Source organism: Euprymna scolopes, chromosome 7 (genome assembly GCF_053919585.1).
Source record: "Euprymna scolopes isolate OS-2025 chromosome 7, ASM5391958v1, whole genome shotgun sequence".
NCBI classification, from domain to species: domain Eukaryota; kingdom Metazoa; phylum Mollusca; class Cephalopoda; order Sepiida; family Sepiolidae; genus Euprymna; species Euprymna scolopes.
The window spans coordinates 115,224,255-115,246,328 of NC_136488.1; the positions used below are offsets into that span (position 1 = coordinate 115,224,255).

The 22,074-nt window shown below is 35.5% G+C and overlaps 1 protein-coding gene across 1 annotated transcript in view; it reads left to right on the top strand.

Annotated features, from left to right (window-relative positions):
- Positions 1-22,074, top strand: part of LOC145279897 (uncharacterized) — an 85,120-nt gene that overhangs the window by 32,597 nt on the left and 30,449 nt on the right. The window contains exons 3-4 of the mRNA XM_080131427.1: positions 3,909-4,035; positions 20,083-20,225. Coding sequence (XP_079987553.1) covers positions 3,909-4,035; positions 20,083-20,225 — 270 coding nt within the window. The remainder of the gene's footprint in view (positions 1-3,908; positions 4,036-20,082; positions 20,226-22,074) is intronic.

Consider the following 22,074-nt stretch of genomic DNA (forward strand, 5'->3'; position numbering starts at 1 on the left):
TAATAAAAGGTATAAACACAGAGACATTTTCACGAGTAAGATACTTTGGACCATTTATAGGTTTGTCCAAAGAAAAAAAAACAAGACATCTCGATCAGAAGATCAGGACACTTATGACCATGTACAATGCACTACACCAAAAGGATTATGCCTATCGACTTTATTCAAAAAAACAAAGACGGATGAAGAGGACTAGTTGAACAGAAGACTGTGTGAATGACACAAAAAAGTATTAGAAAAATTGATAATGCAAAACACAGAAACGATAATTATTGCAGCAAGAGACACTGAAAAATTAACAAAACAGAAAATAGAGAGGCAAGCGATAAGACAAGAAAAGAAAAATGGAAAAAATAGCTACACGATCGATTCATAAGGATTACGAAAGATGAAACTAGCAAAAACAATTAGACATGTCTACAAAAACAAAAAAACAAAAACAAAAACTAAACAGAGAAATTGGATCCCTAATAACAACCGCATAAAATAACGTGATTAAGACCAAGCAGATCAACACAAAGATTAATAAAACACAAGAAAACAGCAAATGCAGACTCTGTAGACAAAGGCACGAAACAATGTACCACATAAAAAAACGAATGCAGCAAACTAGCGCAAGAAGAATGCAAAAGTAGACATGACCAAAGGAGGAAGGCAGTGCACTTGGAATTATGACAACCACTGAATCTTGAACACCCAAACAAATGGTACAAGCACAATTTGACAGCATAACTTGTAAACGGACGTAACAAAATTCTATGGGTTATGGACGTAAAACAAATGAACCTATCCAAGCAAGAAGACCCAATGACATAATAGTTAACAAGAAAGAAAAGTTCCGCCAAATTGCGCTGATCCAACAGACCACGGGGTGAATATCAAGGAGATGAGAAAAATGGAGCAAACACGGACATATAATAAAGCTGAAAGGGATATGAAAGATTAAGAACGTCAAGATAATACCAAAGAGCATTAGGAATAATCCCCCAAAACTTTGAAAAACAAATGAGAGAAATCAAAGGGATGGCTGAGAAGATACAACGGATAACAATAATGAAAACCGTTCAAATATTAAGGAAACCCTTGAATGCAAAGACTAATACATCTGACCTGCAGGCCGGATATATAGAAACTGCTATCAAAGTAAAACACAAAGAAACACTAAATGGAATCAAGAAAACTGAAACTGTATATGTGTAAGTTTCTCTTCCTCCTCCAAAATGTCGGGTTCAACTGGCACCACACCAAATAGTCGTGAAGAATCAATGAGGATGAAAAGACAAAAAAAATGATAAAGATAAAGAAACAAATAAAAGAACATAAAGCACTAAAAAGATCTTCACTGGACGACTGTGAATAGAACTGGAACCTTGGGAAGGCTTATTGCCACCCAAGTTCCAGTGAAGACCAATGGTCGCTACTATCGGGAAATCAATGATAAACAGTTGTTGCGATAAAGCAAATTCATTTGCAAAGGTTATCGAAACACGTTGAGATTACTGCAAATCTGGAAAGACTTCTTGTTATTCAGTCTCCAGAAAACACCATAAGTTGTTCTGAAAAAGAAATCTTTGACTATGACCTGCATGAAAAATCATTATTATTATGAATAATAATAATAATGATAATCATAATAATAATAATAATAATAATTTTGCATGAAAAATGCAAAACTGGAGAGCACCAGGCCACGACGGAATACACGCTATTGGTTTAAAAAATCCACAGCAGTACATGAAAGACTAATTCAGAACCCGAAAAATGTATTTACAAAGCAGACGTGCCAGAATGGGTGACCAAAGGTAGAACCACACTGGTGCAAAAAAAAAAAAAAAATCGAAAAAAGGAAACATCTCCAGTAACTAACGGCCAATAACATGTTTGCATACAATATAGAAAATGCTTACAGCACAACTGAGGGAAGAAATTTATCATTTCCTTCATAATCGCGAACTACTTCCAGAGGTACAGAAAAAATGCCAGAAAGGAAAAAGAGGAACACATGACCTATTATACATAGATCAAAGGATTCTGAAAAAAGTTAAAAGTAGAAAAACGAACTTAGCCATGGCATGGATAGACGATAAGAAAGCGTATGATGGGATTCCACAAGCATGGATAATAGAATGCCTGAGAATGTACAGAATACCAGGTAAGATAATCAATTTGATAGAAAATGCAATGAAAACACGGAGACTTGAACTAACAATACATAACTGAGATTAAAATACAAAAAGGGATCTTCCAAGTTTATTCCACTCTCACCACTACTGTTCGTTAGAGCCACGATGCCCCTAGACAATATACTAAGAAAATGCCAAGCCGGATAAAAGTCCGTTAATACAGATGAAAGAATGAACACCTAATGTAAATGAATGACCTTAAACTGTTTGTAAAAACAAAGACAGAACTAAAGACGCTAATAAACACGAACAGTATCTTTAGTTAGGATATCCGAATGGAATTTAGTCTTGAACAATTATGTACTGCTGATCACGAAGAGAGGAAAACTGGAAGCAACAGAAGGTATGGTACTACCTAATCAAACAGAGATGAGGGCACTAGGTGAGCATGATACTTGGAAGTTCTGGAAGCAGATATCATGTAAGCAAGAGAAATGAAAGAGAAAACTGGAAAGGAACACCTTAGAAGAACGAAAACACTTTTCGAAACTAAGCAATATAGTAAAAATCTAATTAAAGAATAAACATGAAGGCAGTGTCACTAGTAAAATACTCTGAACCGTTTATGAGTTGGACAAAAAAAAAAGGAATTTCGACCAGAAGACCAAGAAACTCATGACAATTCACAGTGCACTACACTCAAATGATGCTACTGACCCACTCTATGTGAAAAGGAAAGACAGAGGAAGAGGATTACTTTGTAATACCAGACTAATGTATAACACAACAAAATATATATAACACAACAAAATATATATAACACAACAAAATATATATAACACAACAAAATATATATAACACAACAAAATATATATAACACAACAAAATATATATAACACAAAAAAATAATCAGAAAAATATATAATCAAAAGAATAATTACCGCAGCAAGAGACATGGAATAAACAAACAAAACAGAAAAAAAGAAACGAGGAAAGAAAACGGGAAGAGGAACAGATACAGGGACAATTCATGAAGATTACAAAAAAGAGACTAACGAAAACACTTGAAAATGGCTACAAAAAGGAAACCTAAACAGGGAAACTGAATTCCTAATAACAGCCGCACAAAGCAACGCAATTAGAATAAGCCAAATCAAAGCAAGGATCGACAAGACATAAGAAAACAGCAAATGCAGACTCTGTGGACAAAGAGACGAAACAATAAACGACATAATACATGAATGCAGCAAAGTAGCCTAGAAAGGATATAAAATAGACGCGATCAAGCGGGGAAGGCAGAACACCACAAGTTGTTCTCAAAGAGAAATCTTTGATGATGGCCTGTGTGACTACTCCTAGTGAGTAAATAATAATAATAATAATAATAATAATAATAATAATAATAATAACTTCAATTTACCAGCGGCAGTTTTTTTATGGTTTCTGGGATACCTGCCGAATTTAGGCGACCTGAGCGTTCAGCATTATTTGTACTTACATAATCTCTTAATCATCGTTTTCGATGGAGCTTCAAATAACACTTATTATCTGTATTTCAGAACTTATTAAGTAATGTGTTATTCACTAACTAGTTTTTGAATTCTGCTAAAGAGTTCATTTGTGGTGTATTTTTGTGGTTTTTACTTCATATTTGCTATTCATATTTTTTTTATTTTTGCTGTTATCATTATCCTTAGGCCGGACACATTATATTATATTGTTTGCTGTTATTGTTTTGGATTTTTTATTTTATATTATTATAAAATCTTCCTGTTGTCATTTTAGCCTTGGGGTGCTAACTACGGCGTGGGCTGTAAAGCATTCGTTCCTGGCTGTGTTGGCCACTTACGGATTCATCAATGGATTAGGAATCGGCATTGCTTATGGCATTCCGATCGCAACGGCCATGAAGGTAATATTCTTACATTTTGTTTTTCTTCTGTTATTTAAAAAAAATAGAGAAATTTACAACTGACGACGGTTTACACACATTGAGAAAGAAACCTTTTAGTATCAGGTGTTTATGAAGCTATCCAAATTTACAGAGATATGAAAAGGGCAGTTTAACTGCTGTAATGGGCTCATATCCTTTCATAATTGAACTAGTACATACCCAGACTATATATATATATATATATATATATATATATATATATATATATATATATATATTAGACTACTCGTGACCCGTTGGGTCAGTATGTTATATTAGCTATGGAATTCATGTATGAGCGTGACACTTGTGACGTAAAGAAAATATTTTTTTTGGCATGACAGAAACATTTCTATGAAAGTATATTAAAATGAAAAAAGAATATAGATAGATTTCTATGAGTCGTTCTGTTTATTATAATTGATTATTTTTGAAAAATAAATTACATTTACTGAATTATAAGTGGTTGGCCATACTTATAGGTAAATGTGCATTGAACATATACCCTAATACTTATTATAGTTAAATTCAAATTTTGATATATCTGCTTTTCTTTTTTTTTACATCGTTCATTTCTGTATTACGTTTAAATTATTTTAAACCTCACTCTTCCCATGTTAAATAATAATTTCGAAATAATAACGTTAATATTTCAGCGTCCCAATTATTCTTTTGTTTTTTTTTTGTTTTTTTCGCGTTTAAATTATCCAAATAAACAATTGTTAATACTGTCTGCTTTTTTTTTACATTGTTCATTTCTGTATTACGTTTAAGTAATTTTAAACCCCACTCTTCCCATGTTAACTAATAATTTCGAAATAATAACGTTAATATGTTAGTGCGCAGGTCATGCGCGCATGCGCAACCAGATATTGTAAACCGGAAAGTGGGTTACATACATCGTTACAAGGTCATTTGAGTTTTGTTTTATAATTACATATATATATATATATATATATATATATATATATATATATATATATATATATATATATATATAGTGGGGATAATAAGTATTCGATACATGCTGGAAAATTATATTTTTCATTTTAATAAACACTTATGAAACGGAATTCAAAACAAAATTTTTACTGTATAAAGCTTACGTCATAACGAACATTATTACTCGGAAAGTTAACATATTCATTTTAGAAAATATATCAAAACGAAAATTCTGAAATTGCTAGTGTAAAAAGTATTCCATACATAGTAACAAATGATCATTTAATTTCCTTATTTCATTCATTTCTCTGCTTGGATCTAGTCTAGAAATAAGGACCCCAATCCAAGTGCGGACGAAAAGAGACACTCCGATTGACACCGGTTAACATTCAACTAAAATGCGTTTTCTAAGCCGAATTTTCGTATTTAAGAGTGCATCTCTGTTCTATCCATTTGTAAAAGTATTATTTCTTTATTTCAAATATTAGATTTTTTAAATACTACATAGAATTTTGGCTTCTTCAAGTTTTGGATTTTTCGTTATTTAATATATTTGTTTAAAAAATCAATCTTGGTCGCGAATTTTTCGGTTAGTAGGTGTGAATCGTGTATTGAAGACATCTTCAGTGCCTTGCTATTATCTGAGATTTTTAATAATGGTTGAAACCCAAGAACATAGTGTTGATCTGCGAAACAAGATTATTGATGCCCATAAGTGTGGTGAAGGGTTCAGATTGATTGGAAAACAGTTCAACGTGCATCCTTCAACAGTAGGTTCAATAATAAGGAAATGTAAGACTCATCATACCATTGTCAATCTTACTCGGGCTGGTGCCCCAAAGAAAATTTCGAATCGAGCATTGAATAGGATGACCAGAACTGTTTCAGATAATCCTCAAGTTACCCGCAAAGAATTGGTAAATGAGCTGGAAACTGTAGGGATTAATGCTACTAAACGCACAGTGACTAATGCATTGCGAGAACGTGGACTTCAGTCCTATGCGTCAAAGAAAACTCCTCTTCTCACCAAACGACAAATCAGAGCCAGACCTGAATCTGCAAATAATTTTTTATCAAAACCTTCAAGCTACTAGGACAATGTAATTTGGTCTGATGAGACCAAAATAGAGTTATTCAATCATAGCCACGAACGTCAGGTTTGGAGAAAGAAGGGAGAAGAGTTTAAGCCGATGAACACCACCCCAACTGTTAAATTCGGTGGAGGAAACATAATGGTGTGGGGCTGCTTTTCTTCCAGCAGCACTGGAAACATTCATATCATTAAAGAACGCGTGAACAGTGCCATTTATTTTGGAGGAAAATTTATTCGAATCTGCTCAAATGTTGAACTTGGGTCAACACTGGATATTCCAGCAGGAAAATGATCCAAAGCATTGTGCAAAATTAACATAGAAATGGTTTGTTAAACATAATATAAACGTGTTGCCGTGGCCCAATAAGTCTCTGGACCTTAATTCGATTAAGAATTTTTTTTTTTTTTTTTTTTTTTACACAGTGATCACCACTTATCAAGGCCCGGAAGCCACTCAGGGATAAGGGTTATTGCAAGTACATTACGTTAGTGAGGAGATTTGCTGAAATGTTTACTTAAGGGGGCGGTTCATTAGGAATTTGTTAACATTGGACTTGAAGACAACCAAGTTGTAGTCCGGAGGGAAGCAGGCAGACGGAACAGAGTTCCACAGGCGTGCAGTTCTAAGAAAGAAGCTTTGTTCATGGAATCTGCGTTTTGATTTAGGCACAGATATAGAGTGGGGGAAATTTTTCACAGTGGATTCAGCTAGACGGGTATTTTTCGTGAAAGATTGGCGAGGGGGGACCAGAGATTGGAGTTCAGACGAGCATCTGCCATGAAAATAACGATAAAACAAGGACAGGCTCACAACGTCTCTTCTGTGGGAGAGAGGTTGCAGGGTAGAGAAAAGGGCATCCCCCACTAAGCCACGAAGTCTATTTTGTACTCTGTCAAGGCAGGATAGGTTGTCCTTAGCAGCTCCCGCCCAGATATGGCAACAGTACTCCATCCTTGGACGTACTTGGCTTTTATATAGATAGAGAATTGCATCCGTAGTGAGATATCTTCTGGAGCGGTAGAAGGATCCCACCATCTTTCCAGCAACCTTGGCAACAGACTTGATGTACGTGTTCCATTTCAGATCAGGAGTAAAGGTCAAACCTAGAAGCTTGTCAAAACACGGGGCCTCACCCAGACGAGAGCCATCCATCACAATTGATGCCAGATGGGGATCAGAGCGTTGATGATGTAAGGATAGGAGTTTGGTTTTGGATGCATTAAAAGGTAACCAGCCACATCTTCCCCCACTGAACCACGCGCTCGAGATCAGAGGAGAGAGAATCAGAGAGAACTTTGTCATTTACAGCCTTTGATGTGTTGCCGTAGATGGTCGTGTCATCAGCATAGATGTCAACGAATGATTTAAGTATGTGTTTAGGGAGGTCATTGATGTAGATCAGGAAGAGAGTTGGGCCCAGGATTGACCCCTGAGGGACTCCAGCATTTATATTGCAGGCCTCCGATTTTTGTCCATCCACCACTACTCTTATGAGCCTATCGGAGAGAAATGATTTAATAATTGAGAAAACATTTCCAGTTATACCGTAGCTGGAAATCTTGTGAAGTAGACCCTTATGCCATACCTTGTCGAAGGCCTTTGATATGTCAAGAGCAATTGCCCTAGAAAGGAAGCCTTTGTCAAGAGATTCACTAATCCTATGTGATATAACCGTCAGTACATCTGCGGTAGATCTTGCAGAGCGGAAGACATATTGTGTGTCACTAAGAAGGTTATTCCTGCCGAGGTGGTTGACTATTTCTCTACGAGAGCTCAAAGTAAAGGTCAGTAAACGTCAATCCAGTAATATGAAACAATTGTAACAAATTTGTAAGGAGGATTGTTCTAAAATTCCTCCAAAATAGGTGCCACACCATTGTATCGAAGTATAGGAAACGTTTGCATGCAGTAGTAAGCAACAAGGATAATACAACAAAGTATTAAATTATCATTTGTTGCTATGTATGCTAATACGTTTTACGCTAGTAATTTCAGAATTTTCGTTTTTATATCTTTTCTAAAATGAATATGTTAACTTTCTGAGTAGTAATATGCTCGTTATGATGCAAGTTTTATACAGTAAAAATTTTGTTTTGAATTCCGTTTTATAAGTGTTTATTAAAATGAAAAATAAAATTTTCCAGCATATGGCAAATACTTATATATATATATATATATATATATATATATATATATATATATATATATACTGGGTGGTTCAAAATGCGTTTTATTTTATTTTTAATGTCAATTTTTTGCCAGAAAATTTTTTTCACCAAATAGTAACTGAAATCGTATCCTACAAATCTGATTGAAATCAAAAACTTGTTTTTTTTAAATATTTAATAATATTTATTAATTTAAAAAAAATAATATTTAATAATATTTATTAATTTAAAACAAATATTTAATAATATTCATGTTTTTTTTTTAAAAATATTTAATAATATTTATTAATATGTTCAATTTAGACATCTTCTTGAAATTAGCAACTCGAACGTTATAATATTCGATAACCCGTCATATCGTGTCAATTGTTATGAGCCTAATCTTCTTTTTTATGTTGTCCTTAAAATTCTCCAGGGTTTGGTGGATTTTTATCATAAATTCTTTCTTTGGGGTACTCGCCAGAGGAAGTAGTCAGATGAGTTCGCGTCAAGGAAGTACAGTGGCCAAAGGAAGTCGGTGAGACCTGAAATGTGTCTATCACCAAGAAAATATCGATCGAGGAATTTTACAGATCTGTTTGAAGAATAGAGTGGTGCTCCGTCTTGTTTATAGATAATTATGTTTATATCTATATGTTTATATCTATATGGTATGGTATGCGGGTAACCTACTAGCTCAGGGAGATGATTGCATAGTTTCAGGTCACCCTTGGGCAAGGTGTAGTACCTGTTAGCCTCCCTCTCAAGTTCTGGAGGGTTACTATATTGTGAGAACTAGGGATATATAAATACATATGCATGTTTGCTTGCTTATGTGTATGTGTGTGTGTATGTCCAGCTGCCGGAGAGGTAAAACTCTGTGATAATAAAACATGCACACTATGCTACTGCTCAGTCATCTCACTATTTTAATTTGTCACTGTGCAACCAGTGGTAGGGTGCGAGAGGGCACAATATGTGTAGCACAAGCATGTTGTGTTGCGATCGTTATGTGCAGATATCTTTCGAAAAAGGAAAAAAAAAAGAAGTCCTATGGCGATAGGTGAGTGGCGACGTGCACAGGCTTAGCGGGCTGGCAGTGCATAGCTGCAAATCTGCACATAGGCGGCCAATGATTTATCTAACATCGTCGATTAAATCGCTTACAGGGTGGAAGCAACTTCGGTGGATGATCTGGTGGCTGAGCAGCCTTTTCTAGGGATACACTGCTCACCCATGTATTTGGGAAGGGTCTAGAAAAGGTGACCTAAAAATTGTCTACCCTTTTATTAGCTGGTCGGCTTCCTGTGGTCGGCGACTGCTCTATATTTGCAGGAGAAACAAGATAAAGTTGAAGAAAAATAATAAACAAGGAAAATCAAAATTTTATCAGGAGAGGAATAACCTAACTGTTGCTACGTGGAATGTGAGAACTTTGCTAGATGTCCTGGATAGTGAAAAACCTGAGCATAGGACAGCTATTGCTGCAAGAGAGTTCGCTAGGTACAGCATAGACATTGCGGCATTGTCTGAAACACAATTGAGTGGTGAGCATCAATTGGTAGAAGTGGGCTAAGGATACACCTTTTTTTGGAAAGGAAAACCATCGGTGCTGAGACGAGAAGGTGGAATTGACTTTGCAGTGTGTTCTGATTTGATGAAGAGGATTGAACAGCCAATCTGTGTAAGTAACAGAATTATGATGATGCGCTTCCCTCTTGCACACAGTAGGTATATGACGATTTTATCTGTGTATGCCCCTACCATGGGTCATGATGAAGACACCATCACTGTGTTTTACCGAGATCTCAGTCGTACCATTTCCTCTATTCCTTTATCTGAGAAGATCTTACTCATGGGTGATCTAAATGCAAGGGTTAGCAAGGATCATCACACCTGGGACTCCCTCGGCCGGTTTGGTGTAGGTAGGGTCAACAGTAATGGTCTGCATCTCCATCTATGCACTCAGTTTGACCTTGCTATCTGTAACACTTTCTTCAGCCACAAAGAGGTCCATAGGTTTACCTGGACCCATCCTCGTTCAAAACAAGGTCACTTGATCGATTACATTATTTCCAGGAAGGCAGATTTGTGGGACGTCTGTAGTGTGCGTGTTATATGTGGAGCTGAATGTGGCACAGATCACTTTTTGGTATGCGGGATGTTGAAAGTCTGTATAAGGAGGAAGTGTAGGTTGGGTGGTGTTGGGATTCCCAGGCGGGTTGATGTGTCCAGGCTGGCTGATCTAGGTGTATGTGAAAAGCTTCAATCCGTAGTTAATTCTGCTGATTTTGATGGGTCGTGGGCGCATTTTAAAAATACAATCTATGAAATAAGTGTAGATGTTCTTGACTTCCGCAAATCTAAACATCAGGATTGATTTGATGATAATGATTCTAAAATTACTCAACTCTAAAGTGCTAAAAATGAGTTGTACCATAAGATGCAAACAAGGGTATTCTCCAAAAGCGACTCCGCCAAATGAAGAATCAGTGGTGGGCTAAACTCGCCAACCAAATCCAGATGGCTTTTGATTGTAAAGACCTCAAACGCATGTACCATTTGCTTAAAAAAGCTTTTGGTCCTCAAACACTATCTACATCTCCCCTACTCCCAAGTGATGGAATTGCCCTTATAAAGGATCCTAATAAGATTCTCCTTCGTTGGACCGAGCATTATTCTGATCTCTTTGACAACCCCTCTAATGTTGATGACGACGTCATCAATGAATTTTTATCACAACAGAAGCTTATCCATGAAATGTCCGTGTTCCCATCTGAGAATGAAATTAGAGATACAATCAAGGAAGTGAACGTTGGGAGGGCTCCAGGGTTTGATGGTATTCCTGTGGAAGTCTTCTTACATGGGGGTGATAAACTTGTTCATGAAATTCTTCATCTTATCACTGATGTCTGGAGGGGTGTTCCCGTCCATCAGGATTGGGTTGATGCAATTCTTATATCACTGTACAAGGGAAAGGGGCCCAGGATCGACTGTGGAAATTATCGTGGGATAAGTTTGTTGGAAGCAGTTGACAAAGTATTTTCCAGAGTTCTACTCAATAGATTGTTAAAGTATATTTGTTCATCCATCATTCCAGAAAGCCAAAGTGGCTTTCATCCGGGCAGAGGAACCACGGACATGATCTTCTCTGCTCGGCAGTTGCAGGAGAAATGTACTGAACACTGTGTTCCGCTTTATCAGGTTTTTGTTGATTTGACTAAGGCTTTTGATACGGTGAACAGAAGTGCCCTATGGATAATTCTGGGGAAGTTGGGATGCCCACCTCAATTTCTACGATTACTCAGGGAGCTCTACACTAATATGAAGGCTCGACTGAACTTCAACGGATGTCTGTCAGAACCCATATCGGTTGACAATGGTGTGAAGCAGGGTGATATCCTAGCACCTAGACTTTTTTCAATTTATTTTGCAACTATGTTATCGTATGCCTTTAGGGAATGCTCTCTAGAACCACAGGTAGGGTCTTTGATCTTCATCGTTTTCATGCTTCTACAAGAACCTTTCAGCACCTGGTTCATGAATTGCTTTATGCGGATGACGCCGATCTCATGGCCCATGGTGAGATGGATATGCAGGGTATCATGGATCTGTTTTCGGGGGCCTGTGCATCTTTTGGGCTTACTATTAGTCTTAAGAAGACTAAGGTCATGTTCACACCTCCACCCGGTAGTTTGTATGTGGAACCAAATATTTTTGTCAACAACCAGAGACTTGCGGGGTTGACACATTCATGTATTTGGGTAGTACTCTCACCAGTGATGGAACCCTGGATGCTGAGGTCAACTATAGGATACAGCGTGCCACTAAGGCTTTTGGTGGCTTAGAGAAGCGAGTATGGTCTGACAGGGGTATAACTATTCATACAAAGATCAGTGTCTATCAATCTTGTATTTTATCATCCCTGCTTTACGCTTCTGAGGCATGGACAACTTATGGTAGACACATAAAAGTCATGGAGAGAGTGCACCAGAAATTCCTGAGACACATTCTGGGCATCAGTGGAGCACTTTTATATCTGATGTGGATGTTCTCATGCGGGCTGATGTACCTTGTATCGAGAAGTTGATTATATGCAACCAGACAAGGATGGACGACGATAGATTGCCAAAGCGCCTGTTCTATGGTGAAATTACACAAGGAAAGCGTCCACAACATGAACCGAGGAAACGCTTTAAGGATAACATCAAAGATAATCTTAAAGCTCTTGATATTGATGTGTTCAGTTGGGAAAGTGCTTCCAATGATCGTAAAAAAGTGGCGCTCCTTGGTCTATCATGGCTGTGATAGTTTTGAGAAGAAAAAATATGAGCATGCAAAAATGAAGCGTGATATCCGGAAGAAAAATCTGTCAGATATATCAGGTCTGTTGGAGGATTTCATGCAGAACCACACCTGTGAATTATGCAGTAAAATGACTTTATCCGGAGCTGGCCTAGCGAGCCACAAGCGTTCACATGGAGATCAATCTTTCTTTGATGGGGAAAACTCTGCAGGGCACAGATGTTTTGTTTGCTCTGTAAATCGAGTGGAGGCCTGAAGCGTCATATGAGCGTCCACAGTGTAGCCGCACCAGTTGGCATCCCTCAATCTCAGTTTAAGTGTGACCTTTGCAACTGTGTAAGAGCAGGGCTGGTCTGAAGAGCCACCTTCGTTCGCACAGAAAATAGGAATTGATGCATCTTGATCACATCACATGTATATATGTGTGCGTGTATAAGTGTATACACGTGTATATAATTAAAAAAATTTTTTTCAAAAATACATGAAAATGATTGAGTAATCAACAATAAAGCAAGGGAAAGATGGTCTTCTTCTGTCAAGAAGTGACAATCACCATCACCATCACCATCACCATATCTATATGTTTATATCTAATCCCATTTTCTTCTCCTCGGTGCAAGAATAAACTTTGTCTGCATGCAATGTAGCAGTCTGTATCAACCGTCATCCAATTCTCATTTTCACACTCCAAGAAGTATGGCTGGATGATGCTATTTCGTCCGATGGCATAAAAGATGGTCACTTTCTATTGGCTTAGAGGCAGATCGAAATATTCCTAGGGCTGAGCCGGAACTCCAAAGCGCATATTCTGCTTGTTGATAAGCCCACTAAAGTGACGCTTAACTGAGTTACTAAAAAAAAAATAATAAAGTCCAACACACCAATGTCATTTTCAATCCTTTGACTAATATCTTCACAAAATGATCGATTTGCCTTTGTAATATTTGAATTTTTTATCGTGGGGGATCCTCGAAACTGATGTTCTCGGCATGTTTTTCTTAGGATATCCAGCGTGGTTATTTTCTAGGAGATTCATCAAAGTGTTCTTGTAAAATCTGAATATTGTCAGGGATTATGGTTGAATGTTTCGACCACGCATGTCTTTATAGGCATCTTCCACACTTCCTGTCTCTCGAAATTTGGTCACCAAACGTTCAGTTGTCCTTCTATCAGGTTCCTACCGAAATCTTTCCTGCATTGCTGCTGTATTTTTTAGCATCTAGTTGGATCCATATCTATATATAATGTTGATGTTATTTCTACTTTGATGGTATGAGTGGTTTCTCTCTTGATCATTTGGATAACACACATGATTCTGACTGGTTCTCCATCTTTTTGTCTCCTTCATCATTACCTGAAATAACTGATGATACAAAACACCCTTTTAATATATTAATTCATTAATTCGGCGTTGCTCATGATATAATAAAGTCATTTTCTTTTGAATGTCTATTTTTATTTATTTCTATATTTTTAAACGCATATAATAGTATTCAATTTAGAATGAGTTATTCCTCTTATTTTTATTTTTAAGTGGTTATTTAGAATTTTTTCAGATTAACAGTCCTATGCACTGGACAAAGTAATAAAAGAAATGTATTTAAGTACGATATTATTGCCAATAAGACAGTACAAAAATAACAAATGAAAATTGGATAATCAAAGTTTGTGTCGTCAGCTTAAATCAATTTGAGTTTGACTTTGAAAATCTGACAACTTGGATCAGGCTCCCATTCAGCACCAAGATTTGGAAATAAATGAAAAAGTCCAGATCTAAGAACATCATAACTAATTAATGAATTACATTTTTATGAAAATAGATGTTAATTTTACTTTTATTTGCTAGTTTTTGTTTTACATTATTTCATCAATCGAATAATTTTAATTTTTTACTGTGGAACCTTGGCGGAGGTATGTGTTCTAATGTGTGCCATTCTGATTTATTCTTAAATATGTAAAAATGGATCTTATTCTTAATTTTGTATTTAAAAAAAATCAAACAAAAACGATATTTTTTTCGAGAAAACAAAATAAAAAAAAATGCTTTGACACTGCGTTTTTCTTTGTTGTTCGTTGGATGACATAAGACTTTCTCACACTTTGCACCCAATTATTCGATTCAATTGTTGGCTGAACCCAAATCGTGTGAATTTATGGCTCTTGCCTTGTATTGGATGCATGGTCTAAATCACTAAAGAATACAAATTGGTCTTATAATGCCTACCAACGGCAAAGCAAACACTCATATATCCTTTTAGAAAAGCAGGAAAGACGCATTCAATAAATAAATTAATACAAATAAATACAAATAATAGATAAATAACAACTAAAATATTTTAGCATTAAAATTAGTAAAAATATATACGCCTTCCATGTGCAAAGTTATAACAGTTCCAGGAAAAGACGGGTATTTTATGTAAATTTAATTTTAAATGACTAATAGTTTGCTCAATGTTATTTAGTAAAGGTGAATATTATTTATTTATTTAATAACAGAATTTAACAAATGAAAAATGATGAAATAAAAACTACTAGTTATGAAATAAGAAATCATAAAAAGGAAAATGGCCGCAATACGATATAAAACTTCAAATTTACATACGTTAAAAGGTTAACATACATATTTACTTTGCTACTGTCTTATTCTAAATACTCTATTTTATCTATATTATTTATTATAACAAAAAAGCTTTGTTAATATAGTTTTGAATTCACTCTAACAAACCCAAAACTACTATAGATTCGGTGTATGCCTCTAATTAAAACGATGCCACAGTTATCAGAGGTTTTTTTTCAGTGTGAAGAACTGCTGCCCCATTTTAGTATAAATACTGTTGTTACGATCAACCAACGTACAGAGATTTGTTTCATTCAAGAAAGACGTGGTATAGTATCTGTTCAGATACTGCGCGTCATCTTTTCTGTTCTTGATCAGTGAAGAAAAATCCTTCTAGACTGAGGCAAATTTTGTTTTTGTTCAAATCCAGTGCCCTTGTTGAAGAGCCGGATCTTCTTTAGATTCAAACTTGACATGTAAATATGAATAGGCATCAATCCATCTTGGGATTTACATCCCCACGAGATAACGATACGAAAGCAATCATGATTATCATTATATTTACTGCTGTTCTCATCTTGGATGTTATATCACAACGTTTGTTCAAGTGCATTTAGTGGAACTAAGGAATCTTTATTTCGAACTCGGAAATCTGTATGAAATTTTATTCAGAAATCTTTATTTAATGCTCTTGTTCCGTACCCCGTGACCAGATAGAAGTTTTAATAAGTTCCTAATTGTATTCTTGTTGTAGACCCGTGCTAGGAGTCACAAATGAAAGAAACCACAAGTAGTGTAAAGTGTATAAAATATAATATGTATTTACCATAAGTAATACAGGAACCACTAAAGTGATATGAGAGGAACGTGTTCGTAGCATGCGGTTAAACATGGTATGAATGTCTCCATTTAGTCTCTTCAACCAGTGGTATTCATATGACTGGTTGATTCCACTTAATTCTCAAATAGGGGTGATTTGTACCCCACAACACCTCCCTCCGAGCTTTTCATTCCCCTGGGATGATCGTATAGCTGTTTTTTCTGAGGTTGATCTCTATCGGGTCGGTCATTTTCCTTTTCCTGGAGGACCGGCGTTGTCCGGCTGCTTGTAGTGTTACCAAGTCGAACGTGTTATATATCTGGTCCATCATCTCTTCTTGTTCAGCAGCTGTGATACGTTTCCAAATTTGGTTTAAATGTTTCTTGTGAGTAAACCTTCGATAATGTAGACCATCTGCCCGATTATTTTCTGGACCTTTCCTAGTTCCCACATCGTACTATTATTTTCGTGTACCTGGAAAAATACCTTTTCACCCGGTAAATACCTCTTTTTAGGAACTATAGTATTTGGCGGTTTCACCTATTTTGGAAAAAGTTTCTCAAAGACCGGCCTAATTTTTCTTGCAAACATTAACTCTGCAGGTATATCTTCGATGGAGTGCTTTCATTTGGCATAATTCGGTAAACTTGTAAAAACTGTTGTAACGCCTTTTTTGAGGGCGTTTCTTCAGCCTTCTTCAGGGTTCTTTTCAGCGTATCTACAAACCTCTCTGCCTGACCGCTCGATCGGGGATGATAGGTTGGCGTCGTTATGTGGTTAACCTGGAAATCCTCGCAGAAGCTTTTAAAATCTGCTGAAGTGAATTGTGTGCCATTGTCTGACGCTAGACAATCAACCACACCAAACCTAGCGCACAATTCATGAAGAGCACTGATTGTAAAATCCGTCGTTGGACTTTTACATCGAAATACCTCAGGCCATTTTGAAAAAAAAACTGTCTACCACTATTAAATAATAGTTTCCATCCAGTGGGCCTACGTAATCTACGTGTATTCTTTGCCATGGGTGGCCTGCTTTAGGCCACACGCTAAATTGTATTGCGGCGCTTTTGCAGCCAATGCGCATCTCTTACTGTGTCTTTTATATCAGTGTCCAGTAAACGTAGGACCTCATGAGGCTCTTCAGGGTGCCCCGTATGAAAACCCTTTAGAATTTTCTTTTGTAGTGTAGCTGAGATTACTACTCTTTCTCGGTACAACAGTACCTCATTGCACATAGAATAAACTTCCACCGCCGATTCATCTGATTGAATTTTTTGTTTCTTTGATGAAACTATCTTTTTCAGCCTCCGTTATTATATTTTCCAAAGTAATTGGTAGTTCCTTGATCGTATTACATAGTATTTGTGTATAGTCCTTTTCACTTTGTAGTGACGCTATTACTGTGTCTTCCAGCGGTTCCCTTGATTTCGGGATTGATTGCGGCATCCGTCTGCGTAACTTAACTTCGCAGATGTAAGAAATTCCATACTGAAATCGTAATTCAGTAGAATGGTCCCCCATCTTTGCAGTCTGTTGGCTGTGTAAGTTGGCAAAACTTTTTTTAGAGCCAAAGATGGTTATAAGTGGATTATGGTCAGTTTGTGATTTAAATTTACGACCGGGTAAAAATCGGTGGAATTTTGTAACACCGAATATGATTCCCAGTGCGTCTTTTTCAATTTGGGAGTAATTCTTCTCGGCAGGAAGTAAAGTTCTTGACGGATGGGCGATCAGCTTAGTGGACCCATCAGGCATCTTGTGTAGAATGCACGCCCCGATCTCTGATCTGCGACAATAATCTCTTGTTTCGGATTGAAATTAGTCAGGGACAAATCTGACGTTAATACCTCTTTTAATTTCTTAAACGCTGCCTGGCACTCAGGGGTCCAGTCCCATTTTTTGTTCTTTTTTAAAAGTACATTCAATGGCGCACGCAATTCATGCATGTTCTTAATGAACGTCTGATAATAGTTCGCGAGCCGTAAAAAACTCTGCAGTGAAGTTATATTATGAGGTTCTGGCATGTCTTTTATAGCTGTGGACTTGTCTGGATCGGGATTCCTCCCGTCCTTATATATGATATGACTCAAGTATTTAATTCGTTCCAAAAAAAATTCGCATTTTGCTTTCTTCAATGTGAAGCCGTATTCTTTTATTCTGTTAAACACTTGAAATACATGATCTCTATGTTGTTCAACATTTTGACTACACATAAGAATATCGTCCAGATAGCATATTGCGAAATCCAAACCGTTTAGCAAAGTATCGATTATCTGTTGGAAAATTGCAGGTGCTACTTTTATACTAAATGCTAATCTATTGAATTTATAAATTCCTTTATGCGTTGAGATACACAAAAGTTTCGAACTATCTTCCTCTACTAGTATTTGTACGTACACCTCTCTTAAGTCTATTTTGGAAAAATATTTTCCACCATTTAACTTAACGAATATTTCGTCTGGGTTTGGTAGCGAGTAGTGATAGTCCCTGAGCGCCGCATTCAATCCGGTCGAAAAGTCCCCGCATACCCTAATCTCTTTAGATTTTTTTTCACATATATTGTAAATAGGGGTTAAAATCCCAGTGTTAACTAGTCTTCCCAATTCTTCTTCAATTTTTTCCCTCGAAGCGAACGGTACGTTCCATGGCTTTTTGAATATTGGTTTTGCTTCATCCAGCAATTCGAATCTCGCTTTTATTTTTGTGCAGTATCCAAGCTTTTCGGAGAAAACACTCGAGAAAGATTTTTTGAGATCCTTTTTGAGTTTGTCGGCTTCGGCCATTAGGTTTTCGACTTTGTGACAAAAATCACTCATTGGCGAGTCTCATAATTCAAATTCCTGTATCTAATCGGTCTCGGATAAGTTCGTTGCCTTCCATAGCGTTTTTGTCGGTCTTTTTGGTGACACATTAATAACTACCTCACCCTCCAAATTTATTTTTTTACCAGTTATAATTGATAAATCCAACCCTGAATCGAGCTGAATCGAGCTTTATTTCTTATTCTTATTTCGCTCTGCAATATGAGTCCTTGTGCCCTGCTCGCTTGCATAGGTCACATGTTATTTTCCTTTGGTACTGACATGCATTGTGCCCATGAGGTCCTCCACATTTGCTACAAGGGGTCCTAGGATTTTGTCTATCCTGATAATTTTGTGATGGGGTCTTCTTGACTCTTCGTTGGTAAAAGTATTATTATTATTATTATTATTATTATTATTATTATTATTATTATTATTATTATTAGTAGTAGTAGTAGTAGTAGTAAGTATCAATGCGTTATTCGCAAATGAATGAAAATAAAATCAAGTTAAATGTTATTATTTATAGATGTTTGGTGAACAACTTTCATTATAATTTAGGATAATCTCATAAGAATATGAATTTGGAATATATATTCTAAGAAGTACGGTGAGTAACATAGACGCATTATCATTATTATTATTATTATTATTATTATTGGAAATTTTAACATTTAGGGTGTGAAAACATACAAAATAAGGTATGTACGTTTACATTCATATATTTTATTGTACAGAAAGAACTCCTTAAGCGATGAATTTTGGAATATATATTTTCGGGAAGACAGCGAGTAACATGGGCACATTATTTTTTCTAAACCATTTATAGTATCACTGACACAAACTCATACTCTCCTTTCATATAAGTTTGATAAAAAAATTATAAGAAAAGAATTGCTGTGCATCAAATTTTGAATTATATTAAGCAATACATTTTTAAGAGGCGTGAGCATCAATAATATGTAAGTTCTAGGTAAAGTCTTTTACCATTAAACTTATCATTATGAATTATGGGATATGCATACTAAGTTACATGCTGAGTAAAGTGGGCATATTGCTTATTTTAGTGGCTATTATATATAAAACCAGTATGTTTGTTAATCGACTTACTTTTGAACATTTTACGACGCCATATTGCGTGACACTATTGCATTTGAATATTTGCATAGCGTCTATAAACTTAATAAAATTGAAAGTATCTGTCGATTTTTAATTAAACGAAAAATTAACAAAACTGGCAGTACTCGAACCTGCGATCCTCAACGAAGCGTTGACACCTTTAACACCTATTCTGGACTACATCGATTTCGTTCAAAACTACAGGGGTTTTTGTCATATCACTTTTCTTCTCTTTGCAGTGGAATGATTCAAAGCGAGGAATTACAAGTGGTTTTGTTGTTTCAGGCTTTGCGGCTGGTGCTTTCATATTTAATCAAGCCATTACCGCCATTTTAAATCCAAACAACTTAAGCCCGACGCTAGAAAAGGGAAATAAAGAAAGGTAAGCATTGAAGTGACACATATCTTAGATGCGGACATCGCATGCTTATTGTTTACTACGTGCGTTAGTTGGATGCTTGGTTGGTTCCACTAAACCTCGACCTTAACGTTATTATTTCACCTTCATATTGAAAGTTGTTTGATTGAACTGCTGATTAGTTTTTCCTTAAATTACGAACGAGTACGGTTGTATTTAGAAAGGATAATTATTTTGGTGTAATTTTTTGAAGGAGTTTTTTTTTTTAATCCATATAATTTTTAAAATAATAACTGTAAAAACAAGCATTTTGACCATATGAAAAAAATACTTAAACAGTGACCAAAATAAAATATTTCATTTATCTTTGAAATCATTTGAATGAGTAAAATATTTTCCTTTTTATATATTTTTCAAGTAAAACAAAAAATGTATACTAAAATTGCATATTTTTGTCTATCAATCACTCATAACAAGTTAAGCTTCAAAATCACTCAACAGAATTGTGCCAACAGAATTGCACCAACTTTTGCATAAGCCGACATTGAGATGAGATGACAGTTGTGTTACAGTGGAATATCATCCTCAAACTGTGATTGTCGCCGTGTGTGTATTTCCGACATTGTTAATATTAAAAATAATAAATAAATTCCAATATGATTTAACTTAAATGCATGAAATTTGGCATGATACTCGTTGTATGTCAGATGTTTTATAAAATGGTTAAAACTGTCCTACTACTACTACTACTACTACTACTACTACTACTACTAATAATAATAATAATAATAATAATAATAATAATAACAACAACAACCAGTGGGACCTATGAAAATTCTACAGTTGTATCCGTCATCTGATATATATTGCTGCCGTGCTTAAAAAATATATCCATTCAACTTGAAAATAATGTTTTTTTTATAAAAGCATTTCTTTATTTCTATTTATGGCATTCTGTCATTGCAGTTTTGCAAACGTCTTAATGATGCGTTTGTCCCTCTTTTTTGAATTTCTGAAAGAGTTCGACTTTTAAAAATGAATTTAGACTAATATTTTTATTCCGATTTTCAAACTGAACTCACGTTAATTATTTATGCAAATCCTTTTCTTTGAATAAACTCAATTACGAAGTTTACATTCGTACGTAATAGAACTGCCCAACTGATTGCTGTTATTATTTTAGTATTTACTGTTAATCTTAAATTTAGGATAAAAAAGACACAGTTAGTTATAATAAATGAACGGTGTCCGTGATCAGGCGTTACCCGGAAAATTGAGAATCTCCGCCAATAAAAACCTTGCAATCACCCCTAAACACCAAATCATTCTTTTTAATCGTATAGTACCATGAAAAAGAAATAGTGTTTATATTTGACTAAAGAGCCCTCGTGGTGACGAAATAAATTAAACGATTAAAGTATTTTTTGACAGTTTACTATCTATATATTAATTATAGAAAAATACGACCATGAAAGTTATAAAAGTTATTAAACATCGAAAAGTAAAGGACTAGTTGTTAAAACTGGAAAAGAAAAGGGTAAGATATTCTAGTAAAAAATATAATAAATTTATAACTTAAAATATTACAGCATTAAGAATTAATCATATAATGCTATAAATTGAATTTAAAAAAATCTTTATGCTGCAATATTTTAAGTTATAAATTATTATATTTTTTACTAGAATATCTTGTCCTTTTCTTTTCCAGTTTTAGCAACGTCCTTTATTTTTCCATATTTATGCCTAACCATATTACTTTTGAAACCAACATTTGTGAATGCATGTGATTAGTTGTTTGTTAATTCGTAACCCACTAACCTAGAGTGTTTACAAAAGTAGACATTCAGAACGGTCGAATGATATTCCGTTGATC